The sequence below is a fragment of the Echiichthys vipera genome (assembly GCF_963691815.1).
Source record: "Echiichthys vipera genome assembly, chromosome: 9".
In the NCBI taxonomy this organism is placed as follows: Eukaryota; Metazoa; Chordata; class Actinopteri; order Perciformes; family Trachinidae; genus Echiichthys; species Echiichthys vipera.
In genome coordinates, this window is record NC_139834.1 from 9,596,888 (window position 1) to 9,620,046 (window position 23,159).

The window sequence follows — 23,159 nt, forward strand, 5'->3', positions numbered from 1 at the left end:
TGAAGTTTTTAATGGAGAACTGTTCAGAATGGTCCTATGACCGTTATAGATAATGGAACAATCACCACAAATTAAAATTGTGTTGTTACACACAATGCAAGTGAACTTCAAAAGACTTCATAGCTTTATGAATAGTCATCACTTGAGCACAACAGTATGAGCATGAGGAAGCCAAACTGTGGAGATGTATAGCTACAATATGAGCCCATATATATATATAAATAAAGATAAATGAGTAAAAATGAGTAAAATAAAAAAATAATAAATGGATAAAATATATGAGAAATTCATAGGGGTTAAAGTTCTAACTAGACTTTAACTAGAGTATATGTCATTCATGAGTCACCACCTCAGCATACGTACTGTAGGACACACCCCCTGCAGAAAACTGTATGAACAACATGCCTAGTTGGCTGTGAGTGAGTGAGTGAGTGATGTGTTTGAGAGCACTGAGGTCACAGCACAGAGAGATTTCCTCATATGATATCAATCATAACATAACTACTGAGTTGATTTAGGGGTAGAAGAATTTTCATGTAATTTAGACAAAAGCTACAGATTTAGAGAAAAAAAGCAAAAAGAATAAATGAATTAGAAACCTGGGATATTTCTGGATTGGATTTCCACATCTTTCCCAAAGTGGCTGTGTCATCCTTACCCCCAAGGCTGGAGATCTGACAACAGTATGGCTGCGAGCTTATGGGTGCTGGGTCTCTCTCTGCTCATGCGGGGCTGTTTGTGCAGTGTTGGACAGACTGACAGCGGCTGCATGAAATGGACATCAAAAGGAGACAATGTTTGCTGTGAAATCTGTTATCCTGGTGAGTAATGTAGGAGATAAAGAACAACACAAAATCCCTAGGATTTTGAAATAATGTGCTGTTATTTCGGAAGAGCTTTTTTTGACCAAAGGCTCTAAAGGTCAATATATTGTATGGATCATTCAGATCTTGAGGTTTTATACTGTTATAGTGGACTTTAAATGTATACACTTAAAAATAAGGCACTGTTCTTAATGAAACACTTAATACCTACATTCAGAGGAACGGAGGAAAGCCCTTTCTGCTCTTTTCCCACACAAAGCAGCTGTGGCTGAGAGGTAGAGTGGGTCTTTCTTCATTAAGAAGATCAGCAGTTTGACCCCCGGTTCCTAAAGTGTGCATATTGATGTGTACTTGGGCAAGACACTGAACCCAAATTGGTCCACATGCTGCTGTGTGAATGTAGTTTGATTAGATTAGATGATCCATACAGTGTATGGGTGAATGTACAAGTCCATTTATCATCTTTTATACGCTCAGTTGTTATCTACTCCTCTCCAAGACCTCAAGATTTTAAGCCATGAAGTACCTAATAAAAGCAAAATGTCCGCTGAGCTTTATGTGTTTGCCTGTGGATATTTATAAAAAGATTCCAGCTTTTGAGCAGTGTGGTGGTTGCTTGTAACCAAATCTAGTTTCAGTGGTTTTTTAGTTTCAAAGCTGTTTGGCAGAGTCAACTGATAAATGATTCTAAGCTGTGATAAATGACCTCTGTATTATGTCATTTCAATCCTCAAACAGGAAACGCGATTTTAAAAAGCTTTCCTCTTCTGCATTACAACTTTGAAAGCTTTCATGGCGGAAAGTCATATTACCTTTCACAATATTGAAAAAGCTAATCTCACTGAAACTGATGTGTCAGCTGATGTTGGTTGTTACAGAATGGCTTTTGGTATCTGTGTCTCTTGTACGCGTAATTCTATTCTTATTTAAATATTTGTATGTTCTATGTGTGTGTAGAGTGAAGGAAGTACAAATTACATCTCATTGTTTGCTGTTTTTAGGAAATCGTCTGGTCAAAGAGTGTGGTCCACGTCCAAAAGAGCTTTGTACTCCTTGTGAAACCGGGACTTTTACAGTGGACCCGAAAAACCCAAGGTGCAACAGGTGTACCCAGTGTGTAGGTATGTTAGCAGATCCTAAAACTGCATACAGGAAAAAAAATCTCCTTCAGTGAAATTTTACAATTTTACAATTCTCTTTCCATCTGTTTGAATGTGTAGGTGCTCAAATATATGTGAAACAGTGCACAGCCACAAGTGACACAAGGTGTGGCTGCAAAGAAGGACTCATCTGTGGTGATGCCCTCTGTTCTTTCTGTGTAAAAAAGTGTGACAAAGGTCAGGAACCGGCAGAGAAACGTAAGTAATACATAAGTAATAAAAATAAGGTCATGACTTTGGCACGTACACATTAGACTTACAGGTTTACTTTGAGTGGCAGGTTAACTGAATGCCTTTCTGCACAGGTTCCTGCAGACCATGCCCAGATGGAACCTTCAATGACCAAATTCACCAGATGTGTAAACCCTGGAGCACCAAGTGAGATATTACCCTGCTCTAAAAACAGCACCTGTGACCGTAGCCACGTTTTGTTGTGTTGACTGTCAATTTTTCTCAAAGGTGTCCCAATCCAGATCAAAGGATTGTTGCCAACGGAGACACATTTAACGACATTAAGTGTGCGGATGTTTCGGTCGGCACAGTGATCAATCCAAAGCCACCTGGTAGGATGCAGTTCTATTGTATTCCATTCGGCTATTGTACTTGTGCTTTAATTCGTGTTTTTAATATAGAACCAGCAATAATTTCCAGCTGTTTTTTGTCAGTCCCCACAGAGCAGGCATGGCCAGTGGTCTTAGCTGTGGTCCCCTGTGTAGTTCTGATTGCCATCATCATCACCATCACTGTGGCCAAGAAAACCATCCGGAAAAGACAGGAAGAAGGAAAAAAGCCAATCCCAGAGATACCAATAATCACAACCCCTACAGGTACCGGACTTCATGATATAATTATGTTCTAATTATACATTGTGTTAAGTCAATCACAGATACAGTGAACACATTTTTGATCTGTCCTCGCTCTTCCACAGATGAGCCCAGAACATTAATAGCAATTGAGTGCAGTTTCCACGAGGCCCAGCAAGAGCAGGGCAGCAGCTCAGAGTCACTTGACTCCAAGGACTCCTCAGACCAGCTCATCGCATGAATGGAAGGGGACTTTGCTAGACCGCCACACTGAAGAACCGGTTTCGTTTTTTTTATTCAGTGAAACGTAACAGGATATCCTAAAATAGGATCCTTCTTTGCAATGAGCCACACCTCTGGAGGATGTCCTTGTGCTGATGTTTTTGGTTCTAAATGAAAGAAACAGCAATGTCTTTTATCCTCCTTTTTCCTTTATCAGAACAACCAAAGCTAAATCTTGATAGGTCACACAACCCTTTGCTCTACAATTACACCATTATAATGATGATACAGTAAATGTACACCGGAGAGGAAGGGGAATTCTGTGAGGGGAAAAAACTAAATGTGGATTTACAACAAGTCTATTCATCATCATGTAAATTATAACACAGTGCGGCTGTGTTTTTCACTTTCAGTTAAGCTTGAAAGATAGAGAGAGGAAGGTTTTTGAATTACTGGATTGAGTTTGCCACCAGATAACGATAAAAAAACTACTTTTAAAAAACTACTTTCAAACAAAGCAATTGTACTGTAGCATTTGAATTGAGCATGAAGGAGTTTCACTATTCTGATATTAGCATGTCTGAGCGGTAAAGATGCTACATGTACAGCACAAGTGGGTGTTAATCTGGGTGACAGCAGACAGGTCTTAGTCACATCTAAGGCGCAGCCCACATACAGTATACCTCCCAGAATAGATGCCTCGTTTTTCTCAAGTTCGTGTAATCAACCGAGTTACCTACAGTTTTCTGCTGAATTTGTACATATCTGACCCAGGTTATGTTACTGTGTCTATCATGATTCTATGTGAAACATTTAGAATTTACACGGGGATACTTTGTTACTTTTTGTGTTTTGGTTTAATATTTAAATATTTCTGTAGCTTTGTTTGCAATTGTTAAGTATCATGTTGAAGACAGCATGGTACATATAGCCTCTTCCACCTTACTTAACATTACCAGGAAATACATGGACTTCCCTGCAATTGCTTCATTGATGCAAAAAGCCCAGCAAAGGGAGTTTCCCTTTTTGTCAATAGGTAATAAATTAAAACTAAATTGTCAAGTACCAGGGAATCTACAGTACAGTACACGATCTGCTTATCTACAGCACCTTCTTGAGCAAGCTGACACATGCCTCTTGAGCAACACAGCGGGTATCCCAAGTGGATTGGTAGTGTATCATTTTTAAATGTCAGATAATATGATTAGTCATGTGCTGCATGTAGATCTTTGAAATTCCTACTAAGTGAGTAAGGTGGGAAATCCTCTGGACAAATGATACACGCTTGGCACATAAGGCAGCAAGGCTCAAGGGTCATGTGAAAATCCCCCAGTCACTCCTTTTTGATTTTATCATACAGTAAAATGTGGCGGGCAGCCAGATCAGACTAAGTGGAACTTTCCTCAAACTGAACATTTGCTGTGTGGGCTTAGGGTTAAGATGTTAGCCCACACCTATAGTAATTGTGAGTATGTAGGAGTCATAACTTGAATGTAGTGATGTCTGTCGAAAGACCACAAAGTTCACAGGTGATGCCTTGTTTGGTCATACAGTAACATAAACATAAAAACTGTAGCACTTTATCTGTCGACTGTTATCTAATTTTATGGACTTGTGTTTGTTTCTGATCATATTTTACACTCTTCAGAACTGTCCATGGGAGCACTGTAGGTATTCTGTTAGCCAATAAAAATTGTATTTTTTATTATTTATTTGTTGCACTTTCATACAGAACAATTGCATTCATAGGAGGTCCACCTAAGCAGTGGTATATTTCCTTTCATCATCATTCCATTTATTTCATACCTTGGGAAACACACTGAGGGGGAAGCCTCGTTTGTAAAAAAAGAAAAGAACCAAAAACAAATAAACAATAAAAAGCGACACAATAGTGTTTTAAATGTGGGATTGATATGAACATACATAAACAGATAAACAAAAACTGAGACCAATGGTTGGTTATATGTGCATAAAAATCTTGCTAGCATGAGTATTCATGAAAAAGGTTAGCTGGCATCACAATTGTCTCTGGACTGATAAAAACCCACCTTGCAAAATATACATGAGTTGTACCAAGTAATTTACGCTGGGAAATGTCCACTTACAAGCTTTTTCACATGGTCATATACAGGGGAGATGTAGAACCCATCTTGGTTCAATGGGATTTTATGGGATTTCAACTTAATAAGGGTTAAATAAGTTCATTTGATTGTCAGTGAACTATTGTAAACATGGCTGGAGCACTGCCAAACGGTTTTGAAACAAAGTTGGCAGACACTCCCAAAGTGGATGTCTTAAATTAGCTTGTCCGAAAACCACGTCACTCGGGTTCAGGGGTTATCAGTTACTTCTTGTTTTGTCATTTCACATTTTTGCATCCTGGAACTGGCAACCCTAATTGACCATGATCATTCTGGGACTACCTAGATTGATTTAGAGTCAATTGAGAGTTGCCAGTTAAGGGAGAAAACCCAAGCAGACTGGCAGTTTTGAACCCAGAACGTCTCCACAGAGCTGGTTTATGCTCTGGCTACACTTTGAATCACTCTGAAATAAGGAATAAAATGCTCTGGCTTGATTGTTTTTCTTCACACAAATCCAATCACAATCATCTTGGGTGGCGTTAAGCCCTGGATGTAGTGCCAGTGCCCTTGCAAAACAGATGGTGGAAGGAAAGAATTTATACCCACTATATAAATCTGGTATGCCAGACTAGCTTTGAGGCAACAGTGCATTCACTGCACCACTGCGCCTCCACCAAAGAGCAAAAATTTAAAATGACAGAACCCGAAGTGGTGAAAAATAATGGATGGATGCTCACTGCTTGACTAAATAAAAACAAATAGAACTTACAAATATAATTGAAAAAAAAGGTATACAGTTTAAATTAAACACACATTAACACTGAAGAATACTTCAATAAACCTACATTTTCCCTTTAATTTATAAAAGGCGTGAGTCTAAAGTGTTGTCATTATTCACTTATAGAAATATTGTAAAATGTCATTTCTGTCAGTTCTTTCTCTGTGTTCCACTGGTCTAAAGTGCTAGTAGGGGGTGGCTGGTAGAGAGAACCTAATTCTTAATTGTCCTAAATCTTCAACCTTAAAGTAATAAGTAATGAGAACTCTGTACAGGTAGCTGCACTGATATTTAGTCCTCTAAAATATATAGAATATATGCACTGCATCAGGACAATGTGTTGAAAGTTATTGTTGTTTGCAATTTTCCTTCTTCTCTTTGGGTTTCGTGCGTGCTGATTTGTCCGATTGCCGTTTTGTGGGCGGGATGAAAGTAGGCTCCTCAAGGAGGTCATGTAAGTCAGAATGTGGCATGGCAAGTGACTGACAGGTTGGACCTGTATTGAAAAAAAAATAGGATGTGAATGTCCACCGATTGTTTTATTTGATTTATTTTAAGTGCCATCTGTCCTGTTTACACTACCTGCTTGTCCCACTCTGAGGCTCTCTGTGCCCTGCCTCCTGGCCTGGAAGGTCGGATCCAGCTCTTCCGCAATGTTTCTGATCTGCTGGGCTTGTCTAGAAAACAACAGTTCTAAGTCAGCAAATAAAGTAGATAAGACATATGGTAACAACACAAACATTCATCAGCTTTATATATATTAATGTAGAGAGAATTACGGTAAAGTGGAGAATGGGCTGGGAGGCTGGTTCTCTGGGGAGCAGTCCTCAGTGGGGGAAGGAAGGCCCTCTGAGTCAAGCCTCTCTCGTGGGACCTAAGGCAGCCGAAAAAGGGGTCTGACTCATTTCTTCACCTCATTTAAAAAAATTAGGATAATGAAAACACAGATTGTAGCAAGGCAAGTGCAGGATTGTCTGTGTCAAAGAGTGACGATGAAATTTTGGATGCTAAAACTGTTTGTCAATATCTACACCACATTTACCGGCCTGTCTCTTGAAGCCCGTCTATCATGATGACTGATCATTGCTCTGTGCTCCCGCCACGATGCCGGCCCTTCGAGCTCACGAGATCTTCGTTTTGACTTAATTTCTTGCTTTTGCATAAAACGTGCAATTTCCTAGCGCAAAAACAAAACAATAGATCATTCCACAGGTGGATATTAAACATGATATACATGGGTACTAATGACGTCAATTATTGTACCTCATCCTGTGCCACTTGTGCTACTCTGAAGTCTCCCTCTGGATAAGAACTACATGGAGAGGGCTGGGAGTGCTGCGAAAAACAAAACAAAAAGTCAGAATAAAAAAGAATAAAAGGGAAACTGTACCTTCTGTTCTTTCTCCTTGACTTGTAAATCACAGCGTGTCACAATAAACTCTTGGATCCAATACCCTGCTCAACAGCTTTTCCTCTTCCTCCTGTAGCTTGTGAGCCAGTTCTTCATCCTGTAGGACCTGCCGCAGCTCCCCCAGGTCCAGGCTTGCCTCGCCGGGCTCTGGTTGCAGTGATGCTCCTACGTGTGAAGTATTTCAGTGTCAATATCCAAATGGAATTCCAGCGACAATCACAATGAGCATAGGAGTAGTAAAAGAAAAAAAATATCAAAGAACATGAAAATCAACGATGAATCACACAAGTGTACTGAAACACAGGCTGAAAGACAGATAACACTTGAATCACACAAAGAGATGAGAGGAAGCAGCATGTTGCTAGGTTTTGAAAGGGACTCCACATAACCTATTCCCTCACTACATAAAGAGTGAAAGAATGAAGATCAAGTTGAGAATGAAAGCACACACTGCGATTATTTCAGGACTATTGGAATAGATATGAACAGGAAATTGTCCCACTTCAGTAAGAAACCCTAATTCACCAGAAAAGCACAAATCTGTCCAGATTAGAAGATGATTGAGGGAAGATGAGAGGAGCAGATGAACACAGAGGTAAGGGAGCCACACTTTGGAAGCTTTCCCTTTGCAGGTTGGAGTTGGCTGCAGTTCTGAGTGTTACCTGCTGCCATGTGCCTTGACCTATCCCTGGTTGAAGCCCCGCTGCTGATGAGGCTGTGGCTACGCTGTGAGGCTCTTCGACGGGGACGCTCTACTCTCCTCTCCACCTCCTGCTCCTCCTCTGAGCTTGACCTTTCTTCTATGGGCTTGTGCCAATGCCTGCGTTCGCTTGTTGTTCTCTTGACCCTGCGATCATTTGCATTCCTCTCCCTCTCGTCATCGTTAGTGTATCCGTGCTCTCTCCACCTTCTACTCCCTTCCCTATCTCTGTTAACAAGATATGAGTCTCTCCTACTAATCTCAGAAACCTTTCTATCATGCTCCACATTATTACAGTGCTGATCTCGGTCATCTCTGTGATGTCTCCCACCGTTCTCTTGGTATGACAATCTCCTCCTCTCCCTGACATCTCCATGGAAACTGTGCCTGGTGGTGGCGGCTCTTTGGAAGACTCTCTGATGTGGTTGGGAGTCACTGCAGGACACCTCACTCCCATGAAGCACCTGGCTGTCTCTGCTTTGAGGTCTTATTTGTAGTGGCACCCCATTGCCGCCAAACCTCACAGGCACGCCCCTCTCTTTGAGGACCTGGCCCAGCATCTCCCAGACTCCTCTGGTTTTATCCAGCTGCCTGTTAAAGCTCCTGGCGTTGTCCTGAAAACGGACATGTTTGTCGGGGTTGTCCTTACAGCTCCAGGTCCTTACCAAGTCTCTATTGCTGTGTTTACTTCCATCATGTAGCCTGACAGATTCAGTGCGACTACATCGCCTTTCTCTTACCTCAACTAAACTTGAGTCTCCATCCTGATCTCTGCTCCTGTGCAAACCATCATACTCGTCTACATGGTTCCATTCCTGATCCCAAATCCTAGGCCTTCTTTTCTCTAGGTCACCATTTTCATAATAGTCCTCATTCCACTCTCCTCTCTCATCTGTGAAGCTGCCGCGAGAGCAAAGACTTCTGTAGTTTCTCTCTTGCGGCTGATGTAAAGATGTCTGCCGTCGAGGGGGTGCTGTGTTGTGTCTTTCGTTCGGTCTTTGGCACCACACAGAGAGCTGTTCAGAGAAAACTGTGTCCGAGTCCTCTGAATACTCACTTGAACGCTCTCTCAACTCACTCCTTATTTCCCTTATGGAATCTTTGTGTCCTTGATTTGACCATGAAGTTGTGTTTTTCTGAGCTGCTACCCCCCTGGGGAAGTCAGCCAGAGGCCCTGTTAAGTCTGAATGGTTGTGAGAGGTAGAACATTGCCACCTGGTGGTGGTGGTGGTAGATGAGTACGGCACCTCTCCTTGGTGAAGGCTGCCAAGTGTGCGCTGCTGTGGGGATGGCAGAGCAGGATCATTGGTGCGGCCTTTAGTTATGCCAAACATGCAAACACAAAAGCAGGGAGGATGGATGAGGCTGTTAGCGGGTATTATTAAAGGAGTGCAGTTTATTATGAGGAAACACACTGCGTTAAGGATAGCAGCATGTCACTTATATATTTGTTACATAATTTAAATGTATAATATATAAATGCTTTCAACACAATTGAGGCATTCCCATACAGTTATACAGTCATGTGTTAAAGACATTATTAAAGTCAACATGTTACATTCATGCAACTGATTCAGAACACAAGTTATGGAGATAATAATGAAGAGCTAGCTACGTAGGGTATGATTTGTTCTTGCTGTTGTAATAGGACTTAAATGTAACACAAATGAGCATTACCAGCGAAGTAAAGCATGATTAGGGACAAACTAAACAAGGTTTGGATTTTCTACCACTTCAAGTGTATCAAATAATTAATCGAATCGCTACATTTAGTTCAAAATGACAAATTCCTAAAGCTTAAACAAAACGTCACAATTTTCTTGATTCCGCAGTATGTTAGGATTGCTAACTAATGTCATACACAGCTAATAAAACAGTAAACAAAATGGCAAACCGTAAACTGTACCTTCACTATCGCCCTCCTGCCCTCTGCTCCTCCTCATGATTCTCTGCTCCTCCTCTTCCTGCATTCGTTTAGCTATTTCCTGTGGAGACACGGACACCCTCATTGCTTCTTTGTATAATAAACCATAATGAGTAACCCATTAGCAACTGAGCCTAAATGAATATTCCTGAAAAATTGAGCTACTGTAAGTTGAATTGCACTTTTTAGGCTTTAAGAAGAATTTCCAAATAGATTTGATTGACTCTGTTATAAGGCTTTAAACCTAACCTGCATCATTTGCGAGTAATAAGGTCACAATCTTTCATTCTGCTTATTTCCACTATTTCAAAACCAACACTGTAACTCATTTAGTTCTCACAGAAAAGCTGTACAAAAATGGTCTGGATGAATGCATTACAAAAGTAACAAGCTCAACCTGCTGAGAACAGCCAGGTTATGCCACTGGTGTGCAACCATGAGTTGGCATGACTGCAAGAATTTTTTCTGACGACATCATTTATACTGTGCTGCTTTTCAACCAGCAGATGGCTGCATAACATAGACAGTGTAAATGTGACAACTCTTTCCCGCCTGAGTCATAAGATCACTCAAGAACTTTTGAGTAATGTCTATGTCAATGAGGATGGTTCACTTGTATGTCATCTTTTTACACAATGGAAAAAAAACTGTTCTTAGAGTAAATGCTCTTATACTGTAGATAAGTGTGCTGTGTCTTTTTAACCTCACACCAGTTTTTGCCATAAACCTTTTCAGTTTTCAGATTTGATCTATATACATGAATGAAACAGTGACTTAACTCCCAGAACCTGTTTAATGTTGACTGAGTTTACATCAAAGAAGAGATTCTAATCCATGTAGATATGGCATTTTTACAGAGGGGGCTATGCCAAATGCAGAGCCATGGTGGGTAAGACATGCAAACTTTTAATCTCTTTGAGCCTAAACTTTAGAGCAGAACTCCAACAGAAGCAGGTCAACAGTAACTCCTTGTCACAGGAGAATGTCTGCTCTTACCAGAGCTGCTACAACTGACTGCTCTCTGAAAGAGTACCCCCCACCATTTTGCTTCCTCCAAAAAGACCAGAACTAATAATGTTCAGCATATTCTATCAGTAAATTCTATGAAATCTCTCTCTGTAGGTTACGTTTGCAACATAAGTCATAACTAAAAGCTAACGCAGCTCCTTTTGCTTTGCAATCAGGGCAAATGTGTCAGCCACTTTGCCAGCATCAGCAGACAATTAGCAGCTTGCCATGGCAGGTTAGGCATGGAGTGCCACAGGGATCTGGCATTTAAAACTGCACAGTCTGACACCTTATGTTCCTTAATTAAAGACACAATCTACAGGGAGGCAAATATTTAATCAACACCTCTGATCAGCAAGTAGTTAAGGAAGGTAAGCTAACAGGAGAGTTATTAGTTCATCATTTGATCCTCACATCAACACTCATTAAAATAGGGAAAGATGTATTCTTATACCATTTGCTGCATAACCTAGCATGACCTTTAACCCAGTAGGTAAATTAGGCTTTACCAACTGAGTGTAGACACCTCCTGTTGGTTCCAACATGTTCAAATCTAAACCCTTTAATGATGATGAATGGACCCCACAGTCTCTGACCTCACATCCTCCAAACAAGGAGCTTTTATGAGCCCTTCCAAGGCAGCCTCCTTTAAAAGGAAACTGCAGGGTAAAGGAAAATATTATGCTGGAGCAGCCTTGTGACGCAGACCACTCCACTGGACCAGCTGGAGAGTTTTGTGGCAGAGTTGGCTTTTTTCCCCCACAATGCTCTTTTTCTTACACAGCTCAGCTCTTCATTTCTATTGGTGGGCAGTCAGATATTTTTTTTTTGTAAAACAACAGATGTTCAGAAATGCACATGCCTGCCGTAAAAATGCACAGACATAAAAAAAAGGTTTTTGAGGGGTTGGGCTTCTGTGTGAACAACGGGGCAACAAGGGAGAGGGGATTGATGGGGACCATCTGGTTGCCCTGTCATGTTTGGGTTCCAAGATAAATTGCTTTTGTATTTACAAAGTTTTGGAGAGATCTAAAGTTGTGCCACAAATTAGGACTAGTGAAAATGGAAAACAAATGTTGACAATAACAGCATTATCTAGATATTCCTATACTTGTATTTAAAATCAGATGATAAAGAAATAAACCCCCTCTAGTCTATAACTTAAACTATATCTTATGTAGACATAGTGGTACTTCGAGCTAAATGCTAATGGCAGCATGCTAACATGCTCACAATGACAATGTTAACATGTAGCAGTTTAAGATGTGTTATTTACCATTATGATCATAGTTAAACACACAACAGTCTGTTTTTAGTATAAACTGACTGGGTAGCTGGTCGAGGCGACCCTACAGGCTGATATCACACACAAATCCATGGTTGCTTACATAAAAATATGCAACACAACTCCCTCACCCACCCCACATCCCTTTCACCTTCAAGGGCGACATGCGTGATCCGCAAGTGCGCCGGTGATGGCTGCCTGTCTGCGTGGGAAACCTCGCTGACCTTTCTCCCTCACCCAATATGCAACTTTTTCGAGTTTTCTGTTATATGTGCTGTTTTTTTTTTTTTTTTCAAAATCCCGCACTGTGCTTCCCACAGGAGCGCAATGTGGGGAGAGCTTTCTTTTATTCCTTTTATTTAGATGTCACATTGATAGTTTTTATTAGAATGTTACTTATTTACATGAGAAAATTTTAAAATGGAGACTAAAAACAATGTATGTAACTTTAATCTATTAATCTAGACAGTGTTTAGACACACAACTGTTTGGAAACCCAGCCACAATGTTAAACCATTTAATGGAAAGGATGACCGAATGAAGGCTCAGTCACTTTCTTGAGTAAACACTGCACTTAATATTTTCACTTAACCCATCTCTTTCTCAAACTGCATAGTTAAGGTTTACACATGTCAAGTGTGTACATCCAGTGAGGCTCAATGTGCCCACATGAGTGTATTCTGTATGAAGAGGTCAATGGTCCATGTCTGGAATCAACCACCAGAGAAATTTCTTGAGCTATCATCCAGATGGGGAGCTGACAGGTTGTTTCTGTTTAACAGCTGATTTTGCTCATACAGGCCTCTTTCGGCACAGTGGCTATATCAGAGGCCCAGAGCAGCACTTTGCTGCAACCGCCATTCATTATGGATTCAGTTAGTCCTACGAGAGAGCAAAGTGGACCATATAATAGTCCCTGACCTGCTGGTAACAGGGAGATAATAAAATGATATACAAGTATGTACACATGAGTCTATGATTCCCTGTGCTGAAGTTTACGTACAATGCTGGTGCTATTTTAACTTTGTTTAAACGGCCATGGTTCACCCTGTAGATTATGTCCAGTTCTGTCTGCCCACAGTTCTGTTTGAGATACAAAGAATCATTCATCTACCTTCACAATCAGCTATGTTCTGCTCTGTGCAACACATCTTGCAGACATTTACTGGGATAGTCCATTACCTAGTAAGTTTGGTTTTGTCCAGGTTTCTGTTTTATCACTGCATTGTGTTGAGTTGAACCTTACAGTAGTGTCTCACTCTGCTCTGGTTGCTAACAGGAACTTGCCACGCACAGGAAATGATTTGTTCCCATTTCAGGTGCAAATCCCTCGAAAAATGTAATTTTACAAACTCTTCGGTCCTGTTTGTGTCTTCTCATTAGCTGGAACCACTTTCTGTTTCCATCTAAGCTTAACATCAGAGATTTGAAGAGTAAAGGAACACTGATTTTCAACCTTTCCATACAACAGACATCCAAGGGGCATGTCTATATCTTCCACAATGTCATCTATATTTATGTGGCCAAAATAACAATTCAATTCAATCACATCATATGATAGACTGACTGAACTGAACTGCTTTGTGAGTTTCCTCCCACAGTCTATAAACATGCAAGTCAGGTAAACTGAGGACATGCCTTTTTTGTCTTACGTGCTAACTAGTCTGTGATGGTGTCTGTAATGGACTCACTGCAAGTCGGCATTGATTCAAGCCCCTGTTGGCCCATATGACAACTGGAGGTTTTGACTGTTAATGAGCTAATTCTAATGGTAAATAGTAAGTATAGCTACAGTATCATGGTGCATGATAAGCCATATTACCTGTCCCTTCTCATTGACATTAAAGTAGCTACATTGTGCACTGTAAAAGAGGATATTGGGTTTATAGTATTCATGCAGGTGTTTTTTGCAATTTGAGAAATAATATATATATTGAGGGCAAAGAGAGGTGAGTAATACGGAATACGAAATTTTTTATTAATTAAAACACCTCAATGAATAATTTATTTAAGCCTACTGTCTGTATGTGGGCTCTATTCATTTAAAGAGGTAAAGTAAAGAATAGTAGCTTGTGTTGTGCAGCGCACTGACAGAGGTAATGAGTTTTATGCAGATACTGATGGGTTCTCTAAATTGAAAAGATTTATCATATTGATGTGGGTGGTAGGTGGATAATTGAGTAGGAAGATGCAGATTCAAGTGACCTTAGACCTTTGCACTCTTTATGCTGACCTATAAAACTTCTGTATGAATGTGGTGCATGTATTCACTGGTGGAAAGGCTGTGCATACTCCTGTCTTGATGTAAACGTGTAAATGTAGTTCGCCACAGACTTAGTGTCTACATAATGGAAAGTAAAATCGTCTTTTTGAAATATTGCTAGATCTTTAATGCATTCATTGTAAAAATGTAAACTAGATGCAGGAAAATTGTAAGTTTTACAACGGTTTGTGCTCACCTCATCTTCCAGCTCCCTCCTCTGAGCCTCCTCAGCACAACGCTGGATCTCCTCCTGAATTAAACGGGCATATTCAAAGTCTTCCTCCTCTCTACAGAACAACCAAGGAAGGAAAGGACCTCTTATATTTGTGCCTTATGTGATTGATTTGTCATTGATATCTGAATAGTGCAGCAGTGCGAGCAGTGTTACAGTGTGTCCTGGAGAGCAGGGGTCACCCACAGTTGTCTGGAGGCCTGTCTGTGGAGGGTGCTCTGCTGGGCCTGCTCCTCTTCCTCCTCATCCTGCAGCCTTTTTGCTACACGTATGTCATTCTGCACCAGCTGGTTCTTCTGGATATTTGTGGTATAGTATTGCTCGACTATGAAGGCGGAGCAGACAAAAAGGCAGAGGGTAACAAAGTCTCAATGTGCATCAATGAAGGACCATGTGTGATCTAGATTATAGATTATAGTAATACATAATTACTATTACTTCTAGTCAGGGCTGTAAAGTGTCGCAACTCGCCAAATGCGACTTAATTTTTGAGGGTTACATGCCACGGGGTCTGTGCAGGTAAACGTTTATCCTGATGGTGGTGCTTGTGCAATAAATTATGCATGATATAGCCAAACATTGTAGTAGCTTTAAGCGCTACACCGGTGATTTGTTGTGTGTCGCACTGAAGTAGCTCCCTTGACATCACCACTGTAGAAAATAGTTCCCCTCAGAAGCAACGTACACGTCACCGCTCTTTAAAAATTTGGCGCACTGACTGTGATACGAGCGCAGCAATGATGCTTTGGCACGAGGGCTCAGTTCGAAGCAGACTATATGGATGGTGGTGCAAAGAGGGTGTCTGATGAAGATAATGATGAGGGGTTCTGATTAGAGATGCATACTGGATCGGACCCATCTGTAGTTCTGATGAGTAATTAATGAGTGTTTCCTTTGTCAAAGTTTTGCAATGTTAAAGTTTTCAATTTGCATTTTTTTCGAAATTCAATTAAAAATATTTTTTAAAAATTCAGAATTATACTTTGGCCTCTTTTCTAAGCATGCATTGCTATATAATACCGTTATCTCAAATAAAAGTACTGAAACAGATGTATATACAACAAAAAGAGGTAAAAAAAAATGTACTTGCCTAGTAGATTCTTTCATCTACCTGTCCCCTTGGCAGGTGAACCAAAAAGTTAGTTTACAGCCCTGACTTTAGTCTAAATCTGTTGATTTTTGAGTATTCCTGATGTATTGTTTATCTTTTACTTTATGGCATTTTTGAGGAGTACTACCAACAGACACTGTGCAAAGTTGCAAATACATACCACAGCAACTGTGACAGACAAAACCTAGCCAAAAAGACGTTTAATGTAACTACTTTAGGTTTCCTAGTCTGCCTTGGTTATCCATGAGAATTATGAAGCATTTTACCCAAGTATGATTTAAGTAAATCTGCCATTTGTTTTAGTAGTACAATCATTTGTTAAACAATTTAACAGAATAACTAAAGGTGAAGCCCCACAAAGCAGAAAGTGCTGATACCCTGAGACAGAATAGAGGGCAGCCCACATCATACACATTTGTAGTGTGAAGCCGCACTGTTGCCACATGGTAGCTTGACATTGTACTTACTCTCCTGTTCCTGCAGGTTGTGTGCCAATGCTCCATCCTCCAGCACAGCAAAACACTGGCATACTGAAACAACAGAGGACAGCAACTAGTCAGTGTCATAATCATACAAAAGGTTTCAAACACTAGAGACCATCTTGCATACGTGTTAATACAGTGAACAGTTCTCTCAGCTTGAGGATTACTAAAACAACAGAAACACAACAACAATCTTGAATGGTCTGCTCCATCCAGAACAAGAGTTGAGCATTTGGCTGTAAACAATAGGACCTGAGCCATGTTGTCTGTTTATTTGACAGAGAAAAGGCGTAGCACTGTCCCTCAGAACAACCATCCACCACCCTGGCATGAATCTCCCTGTTAAATATATAAAAAGCTCTCATAAAATCCCCATCATAACATGGTGCCAATGTTCCAAAGGAAGTGGCCACAACTATTGCTGTCCTCCCAAAGTTACTGGGTTCAGTAATGGCAGACGATCAGGTCCACTTAATTCTAACAAAAGCAATAATGACACATGCTCTATATCAGTATGAACAATCTCAGCTTTAAAACTGTGGTTGAGAAGATCTAAATGAGGAAGAGACATGCTTTTTTGTGCTCACTTTGACTACCAAATGATAATGCAAAGTTTAAGAACTACCACCTGCAGCCATTTATACCGTGAGGCCAGTGCAGATGGTAAGTATATTGAATGAAATCTGTAAGGTTGTCGTAAATCCCAAGGCTTTAGATGAGAGCTCTCTGTACATGAGCTCTATCTGGTTCGCCATATCGAGTCACTCTGTGGCAAAATGAGCCTACCCTATCTCTCATGAGCCCGTATTCTGGCCACCTGCTGTGGGATACGGTAATAAAACAGATCGGTTTCATGTCATTAACGCTCTCTAGCCTTGTCCTGTTTGCGTGTGAAGTCGAACAAAGGGATAGTCATCAAGAGAGACAGTTGACTGCTCTGTTTCGACTTAAATACATGTTAAGACTCCAATAATAAGGTGGTGAATACCCACAGTTTTGCATTACTCTCTAGTCTGTACGTTGGTCTTAATAGCTTCAGCATCTGTGGACTGTTATTCTCATCTAAAGCCATACCAAGTGTTTACACTAGTCCTTAATGAGCCTCGATAGCCTCTATGTACCAAAGCCCAAGGCTGTTTAAAGTCTGTCAAACAAACTCAAAACTTACTCAGGAGAAAATAAACACAGACAGCCAGCAGCACTGTGCCCCAGCTGTTTTCTCCACTGTCTCCATCTTTGCAGACACACAGCTCCCTGTGACCACACAAAATTGTTTTGCTATCTCACAGTTTTTGTTCAGGGAACCTAAGAATGGCTGTCTATTCTTACAATGGGGCTTTCAAATGCCAGGAGGACAGAAGACGGTGTTTAAGAAGAGATTTAGCTGTCCACTGCTGGGGGAAAAGCCTCCAGCCTGAGCCAGAGGCAGGGCCAATTAAAAACACCTGTCCTACTAAATCCTCCACTGAGCCTATAAGAGCAGGCTGAGCCACTTCTGTGGACACAACTGCTCGGTTTGCATCCATGCATTTAATACTTGGGATACTCAAGTATTCTGTTAATGAGCAGAGTTGTCGCGCACATAAATGCCATATGTTGTTTATAACCTGTTGAAGCTCCTAACCCAGCTATAGAAAACTTGGATACATGTCATACTCTTGTAACAGTTGTGGTGCTAGTGTGGTATATGAAATACCACGAATGTAAACTATATACTATAAGCATTGTGAGAGAGATGTCAAAGTAAAGACATTCATTCTCACTTTGAGCTTTTTTGATCCCTTTGTCAGAAGAAGTACAAATCTAAAACAAAAGAAATGTACTGTCTGAACACAAGACATACAAAAGACCCTAGACGTTTACTTACTAGAAGATTTGCTGGATGGTGTCATGGATGACAAGAATAAATGGGAGGCCTCAAGATTCATTGTAAGGGTGACATTGAGCTTACAGTTTATGTACAGCTGTGACCATCTGTGCAGCTAATTGAAAACACACGAAGCATCAAGCTTTAGACCCATCCCAGACTTCAAGTCTGCTTCTGTGTTCACTGTCTTGCTGAGCTCGTATTCTTAAGGACACCTTCATGTTTTTCTCTATTGATCTCTTGTCACTGTTTTCAAACTCATACAGAAGTATGAATCTGAAAACAGTGTAGTCCTCTTCTCTCTTTCATTTTTGCTGCACCGCACCTGAATCACCAGGACTTGCTTTAACAATGCAATCTCAACATTTAAAAGACTGCTTCTGAGTTGATATAACAAGTCAAACTGAGGATGTCTCCTCTTTGTCCCGTTCTCTAAATAGGGAAGTGAGAATAAAACCGCTTCTTCCAACATTCTTGTGGTCAAACTCTAGTCTCTAAATGGAAGAAAAACAACATTCTTGCTAAAAAAATAAATCTATGGGTATTTTTCAATCTACAGGGACCCAACAGTCAAAGTTCATAGATATCACCCAGACAGCACTAAGCCAGTGATGGTGTCTGTTTACACCATAAATGACCACATAAGTCTACGCTGTGACTTGACCCATACAAAGACTGACACGTATTACCACTTACACCTGTCGTGGAGCTTAAGAGAGACTATCCGCTAAATGGATCTCCAACATGCCCTTATGTGTCCAGTCTGTCAATGAGGAGGGATTAGGTCGAAGGCTTTGTTTTAATCCAACAGGACATATGAACATTTCAAAACATGAGTTTACGCTTAAATCCAACTCAGAGAGCAAAATTGAAAGAAAGGAGGGAAAGACATAGGAAAACTGTCCGTGTGTACGCGCGACTGTGGGTGTGTCTGAATTGTGGGTTAACTGGTTTTTCCAAACTCTTCTAAAATACAGTCACATTACCCTTCAAGGGGAGGGACAAGGATACTGTGTCATTATGACTGCTAAACAGGTTTTGACAGACAGGGTGTGCACATGGAGACACAGACTTGCAAGTCCAGGGCGAGTGTGTTGGCAGAATTGTAAAATGACTCCCACTGTAAGCTTCTTAATAAGGGCACCAAAAGGACCCTGTTGGGCCGTGTCAGTTTCCTAAGAGGATAGTAAATGAAAGATCCGGCAGACAACAGAAATTTGTTGTGGCAGTTGGAGAGCAGAGGCTAAGATCCACAGAGGGGTACGATTGTCTAAGAGTGCACAGCAACAACAAAAAGTAGATTTTAAAATATTAGCAGCCACTGACTGCATTACCCGGTATGTTCCCCAACAGACTGTCTGCAGTGAGAGTGTGGGAGAGGGGGGGATTATAAAGCAGGAAACCAAACTGTATGACCTCAAAACCAACCAAAACAGTCAAAACAAAGTGAATCATTTGCTATTGTATTGCCTTGTGTCCCCCTCTCCCTTCAACATTAAGATATGTATGCATAATGATGTTTTCCTTTTCGCTGGTGAATGCATGCAACTTGTCCTATTTTAGAACTCCCACCAACATTAGCGAACTGACAGCCAATCATCTAAAATAAAATTATGCAGATAATCTCAGGCATCCAGCTTGAGGGAGCAGGCGATCAAACACTGACAGAGATATTTCCCTTTCATCTACACAGCCACATGGATAGCAGCAGTGGCAAGTGCCTACCAGACAAAGAAACCGGCGAAAGGAGAAAATGACAAGGGTTCTATTTTCAGCCCAAATTCTCCACCAACCACCCACGCGCTGTCTCCTTCTCCCTCTCTCTTTCTATCTCTCCTCCTTACTGGTCTGTAAGTTCTGCAGCTTGCTGCTTTTTGCAAAAAATTCCAGCATGAAGTGTCCGTCTGTACCACAGCTCTCTTTGCTGTGTTATGAACAAGGGGAACTGGGCCAGCCAGCTCATGAACTAGACCAGGTTGTCATGGAGAACAAAAAGAGGTGAGGGGTAATAGGACTCTGGGTTAGTTGGCGTGAGTGAAATTAGGATCAGGGAGGGGGGAGGTGGGGGAATTCCTCTGGGAGCTGCATTCCCTCTGCACATCAGTCTATATCAGGAGCAGCCCTAAGAGGGACAAACAGGAACTGATAAGGGGGAGCAGTGAAAACAAAGAAAGTTGACTTGGCTGAGTCTCTCGCATGTGGAGGAAAGTGAAGGAGAAGTGGGACACGGGAACTATTGGCTCATGGGGAAACTGAAGCATAAACACTCACAATGGGACATCAAGTAAACAACCCCAGTGCCACAGAGAAGAAAAACAGTTTAACGAATCTGTCTGGTGAAAGTGGATGATGAGCAGAACAAAATGACTCTGGCCAGAGATCTGATTTACATGCTGTTATTGTCTCAATGAGCAGTTTATTGCTGCTTTTGGCATTGTTTGCGCACTGGCTCCTGCTCGATAAAGCATAAAAATGCAAAGCTGCACAGTGTGCCCTTTGTGTATGGAAACAAGAGTGGAGTGCTGAATTATCTCCCTTGATAAAAGACATGCAGACCTATTTCTATCCCATTCATTAGTGTGGACATGCCAAAGACTGAGTCAACGGTCTACACACCCAGGCCGCAGCTTCGACATTACCTGTGAATGTTTTCATACTAACATGCAAGCAGATAAATCTAATTTAGTTCATAAGAGCTGCATTAGTATGCCGGTGACACATTCTGTTGCTGTGTATGTGATTTTCTGCCTCAAAAACAAAACATTTATAGCTGTTTTTCTTTCATTATTAGGAGTTTGGTTCTCCTATGTTAAACTACTCAACAGTTCTTACTCCAACTTGTTGTTTCTTTGTATTCATTTGTAGGCTATAGTACCGAGACCAAAGATATTATGAGCAATTATGATGCTCTGTTTGGATTCATTAATCAAATTAAATTTGAGATTCAGTTAAAACTATGTTTTCCAAATCAGGTTTGAAACCGTATTTGGCTTGAGACACTCTTTGTAATGTTTCAACCTAAAAAGTTGAACTTCACTTATCTTGCGGCACAAGTTTTCATCTCAAGTGATAGCACTTTCTTCCCACAGAAGTAACATCCAAACAGCTACCTCATTCCTCGCTCTTATCTGCACCCAGCGCACCAGACCCGTCTATGATACGGTCCATCTCTGTACAGCTGTATGCTTGAACATGTGTCTGCTGCAGAAAGTCACAACATATGGTAAGGTATTCTTATCTGAGATGGAGCATATGCCACAGAAATCAAGCCCAGAGGGGACAGAAGAAAAGCTGGTCCCAAGGCCAGTTATTCATCTCTCATTATACAAAAACAGGATAAAAAAGAATTTCCTTGTGTCTCATTTTCTCTAAAGCAAAAGTCAGTCCTTAGTATCGGTTGTGCTTAAATGCCCATGAATCAAATACTTAGCCCTTATGGCTCCATGTCTGCAGTTCAGCAGCTGACCCTGACCTCTGGCCTCCCTGTGGAGGGGGCTAAACAGAAACAAGCCTTTCTCCAGGACAGACCATGACCAAATACTTCACTCGTGCTTTCATTTTTTAAATTAGCCTTCTTTGCTTCCCATGCCCTGTAAAGTACTTTTCCAACGCAATAGTGCTGTACACAGGTATACTACAAGACATGCCAACTGGCTCCAAAAGTTACATACTGGGATCTATAAATTCTGGTTCTGACATGGCATAGATATATGGTATTAGTCAGTCCACTTCTCTGAAGAATTTCAAATGCAGGCTCAGGACCACCAACTAACCAGGCAGTGACATTTCACGTTTGGGTCCGTTCACTGATGCCCACTTTGCTTGCTTCTTTATCCTCTGTATACCTCTGTGGATTAAATGATTTTTTACATTCTTACATTTAACAACCTTTGTGGTGAGATTTCCTTAATAAACTTTAATAAGGTCTTTTGATCTCACCTCCACAATCTGTTTATTTCCCTTTGTATGTCTTTGTTATTTATGTTGCCTAGGTTTTTTTGTTTTTTTTCCATTGTGCAAATAAATCCATCTAAATCTAAACCATGGTACATTCTGGTACTTTTTCCATGCTCAAAAGGTTTGTATAGATGTGGGAGTTGGGGGCCACTGTGGGAGTGTGTGATTACCTTCTTGGACACGTGGAAGGTTGGACTGGTCGATTTCCAGCTCTGCCATCATTGTCCCTGTTCTGTCACAGCCTCATGGTGATACATTAGACCCTGAAGACACCAGACATTTGGGGAAATTAGGCTTTCATCTGGTTAAATCAAATGGGATCTAAAGAAACGTACAAAGCAGAAGGAAAGAACCCTACACACTACACTGGTTGGTGAACATCGGTGTGGATCTTTAAATTAAATAGTTTAACTCACAACAAACCAATGCCAGTGCTTACTGCTGCCAACAACAACTAGAGCATGAAAAGCGAAATAGTATCTGCATTGCAGTGGGTGACTTGTTTTCAAAGTAAAATAATAACCAGACAACGATTTAAAATCAGCCTGTGTATCAAAGAGCCACCTCTCGTAACCTTACCTGTTCCCCAGAACGCTGCCCACACAGGCTCCGGTGTTGTTGTAGGTACACACATTCAACAAGTACCAAACATGACAGCGAAGCGTCAACTTTGTCCGCTCTGCCGCACTCTTCCCCTCCCTCTCTTCTTTCCGTGTCTCTACAAATTAGCCCAAACGTCAGGAATGCGCTTGACCGTTTCTAACACCTTTAACTTTTGGTGTGAATTTTTAGACGAACGCGACGGTCGTTGTTCTTCATCAATGAAACAAAGCCCCCGTCGACTCGTCGTGATGGGAAGCAAGGACGGACAAACTTCAGCCCACAGTCTGTCGCCCCGGCTGCTCCTCCGGTTCACAGCTCCTGTTCAGCCGCAGGGAGGGCGGTTAACGGCTGTTGCCTTCACGTGCTCCTTCAAGCTCACAGTTGTCTCCTGTGAGTCATGATGTTCGCCAGTTAATAGAAAACAAAACCTAGCGTTTCGTTTATT

The 23,159-nt window shown here is 41.1% G+C and overlaps 2 protein-coding genes across 3 annotated transcripts; one reads left to right on the plus strand and one right to left on the minus strand.

The window, feature by feature from the left end:
- Positions 1–1,703: 1,703 nt before the first annotated feature.
- On the plus strand, positions 1,704–3,063 carry tnfrsf9a (tumor necrosis factor receptor superfamily, member 9a; the record flags this gene model as incomplete). The annotated part of the gene is made up of 7 exons (XM_083920492.1): positions 1,704–1,713; positions 1,826–1,945; positions 2,045–2,182; positions 2,290–2,362; positions 2,444–2,547; positions 2,650–2,811; positions 2,913–3,063. The coding sequence occupies 7 exons, from the start codon at positions 1,704–1,706 to the stop codon at positions 3,026–3,028; spliced, it is 723 nt and encodes a 240-aa protein (XP_083776618.1). The 3' UTR covers positions 3,029–3,063.
- Positions 3,064–4,731: 1,668 nt separating this feature from the next.
- On the minus strand, positions 4,732–23,015 carry ccdc187 (coiled-coil domain containing 187). Of its 2 annotated transcripts, XM_083919419.1 has the most exons (13): positions 22,691–23,015; positions 22,282–22,374; positions 16,273–16,335; positions 14,881–15,019; positions 14,659–14,749; positions 9,889–9,967; positions 7,945–9,297; positions 7,326–7,447; positions 7,135–7,206; positions 6,914–7,048; positions 6,651–6,745; positions 6,454–6,548; positions 4,732–6,367 (listed from the first exon to the last, which is right to left on the minus strand). In XM_083919419.1, exons 2-13 carry the CDS (start codon positions 22,331–22,333, stop codon positions 6,219–6,221), a joined length of 2,445 nt encoding a protein of 814 aa, XP_083775545.1. In that variant the 5' UTR covers positions 22,334–22,374; positions 22,691–23,015; the 3' UTR covers positions 4,732–6,218. The 2 variants fall into 2 exon arrangements, with proteins under 2 accessions (XP_083775545.1, XP_083775546.1); XM_083919420.1 differs by lacking the exon at positions 7,945–9,297.
- Positions 23,016–23,159: the final 144 nt, after the last annotated feature.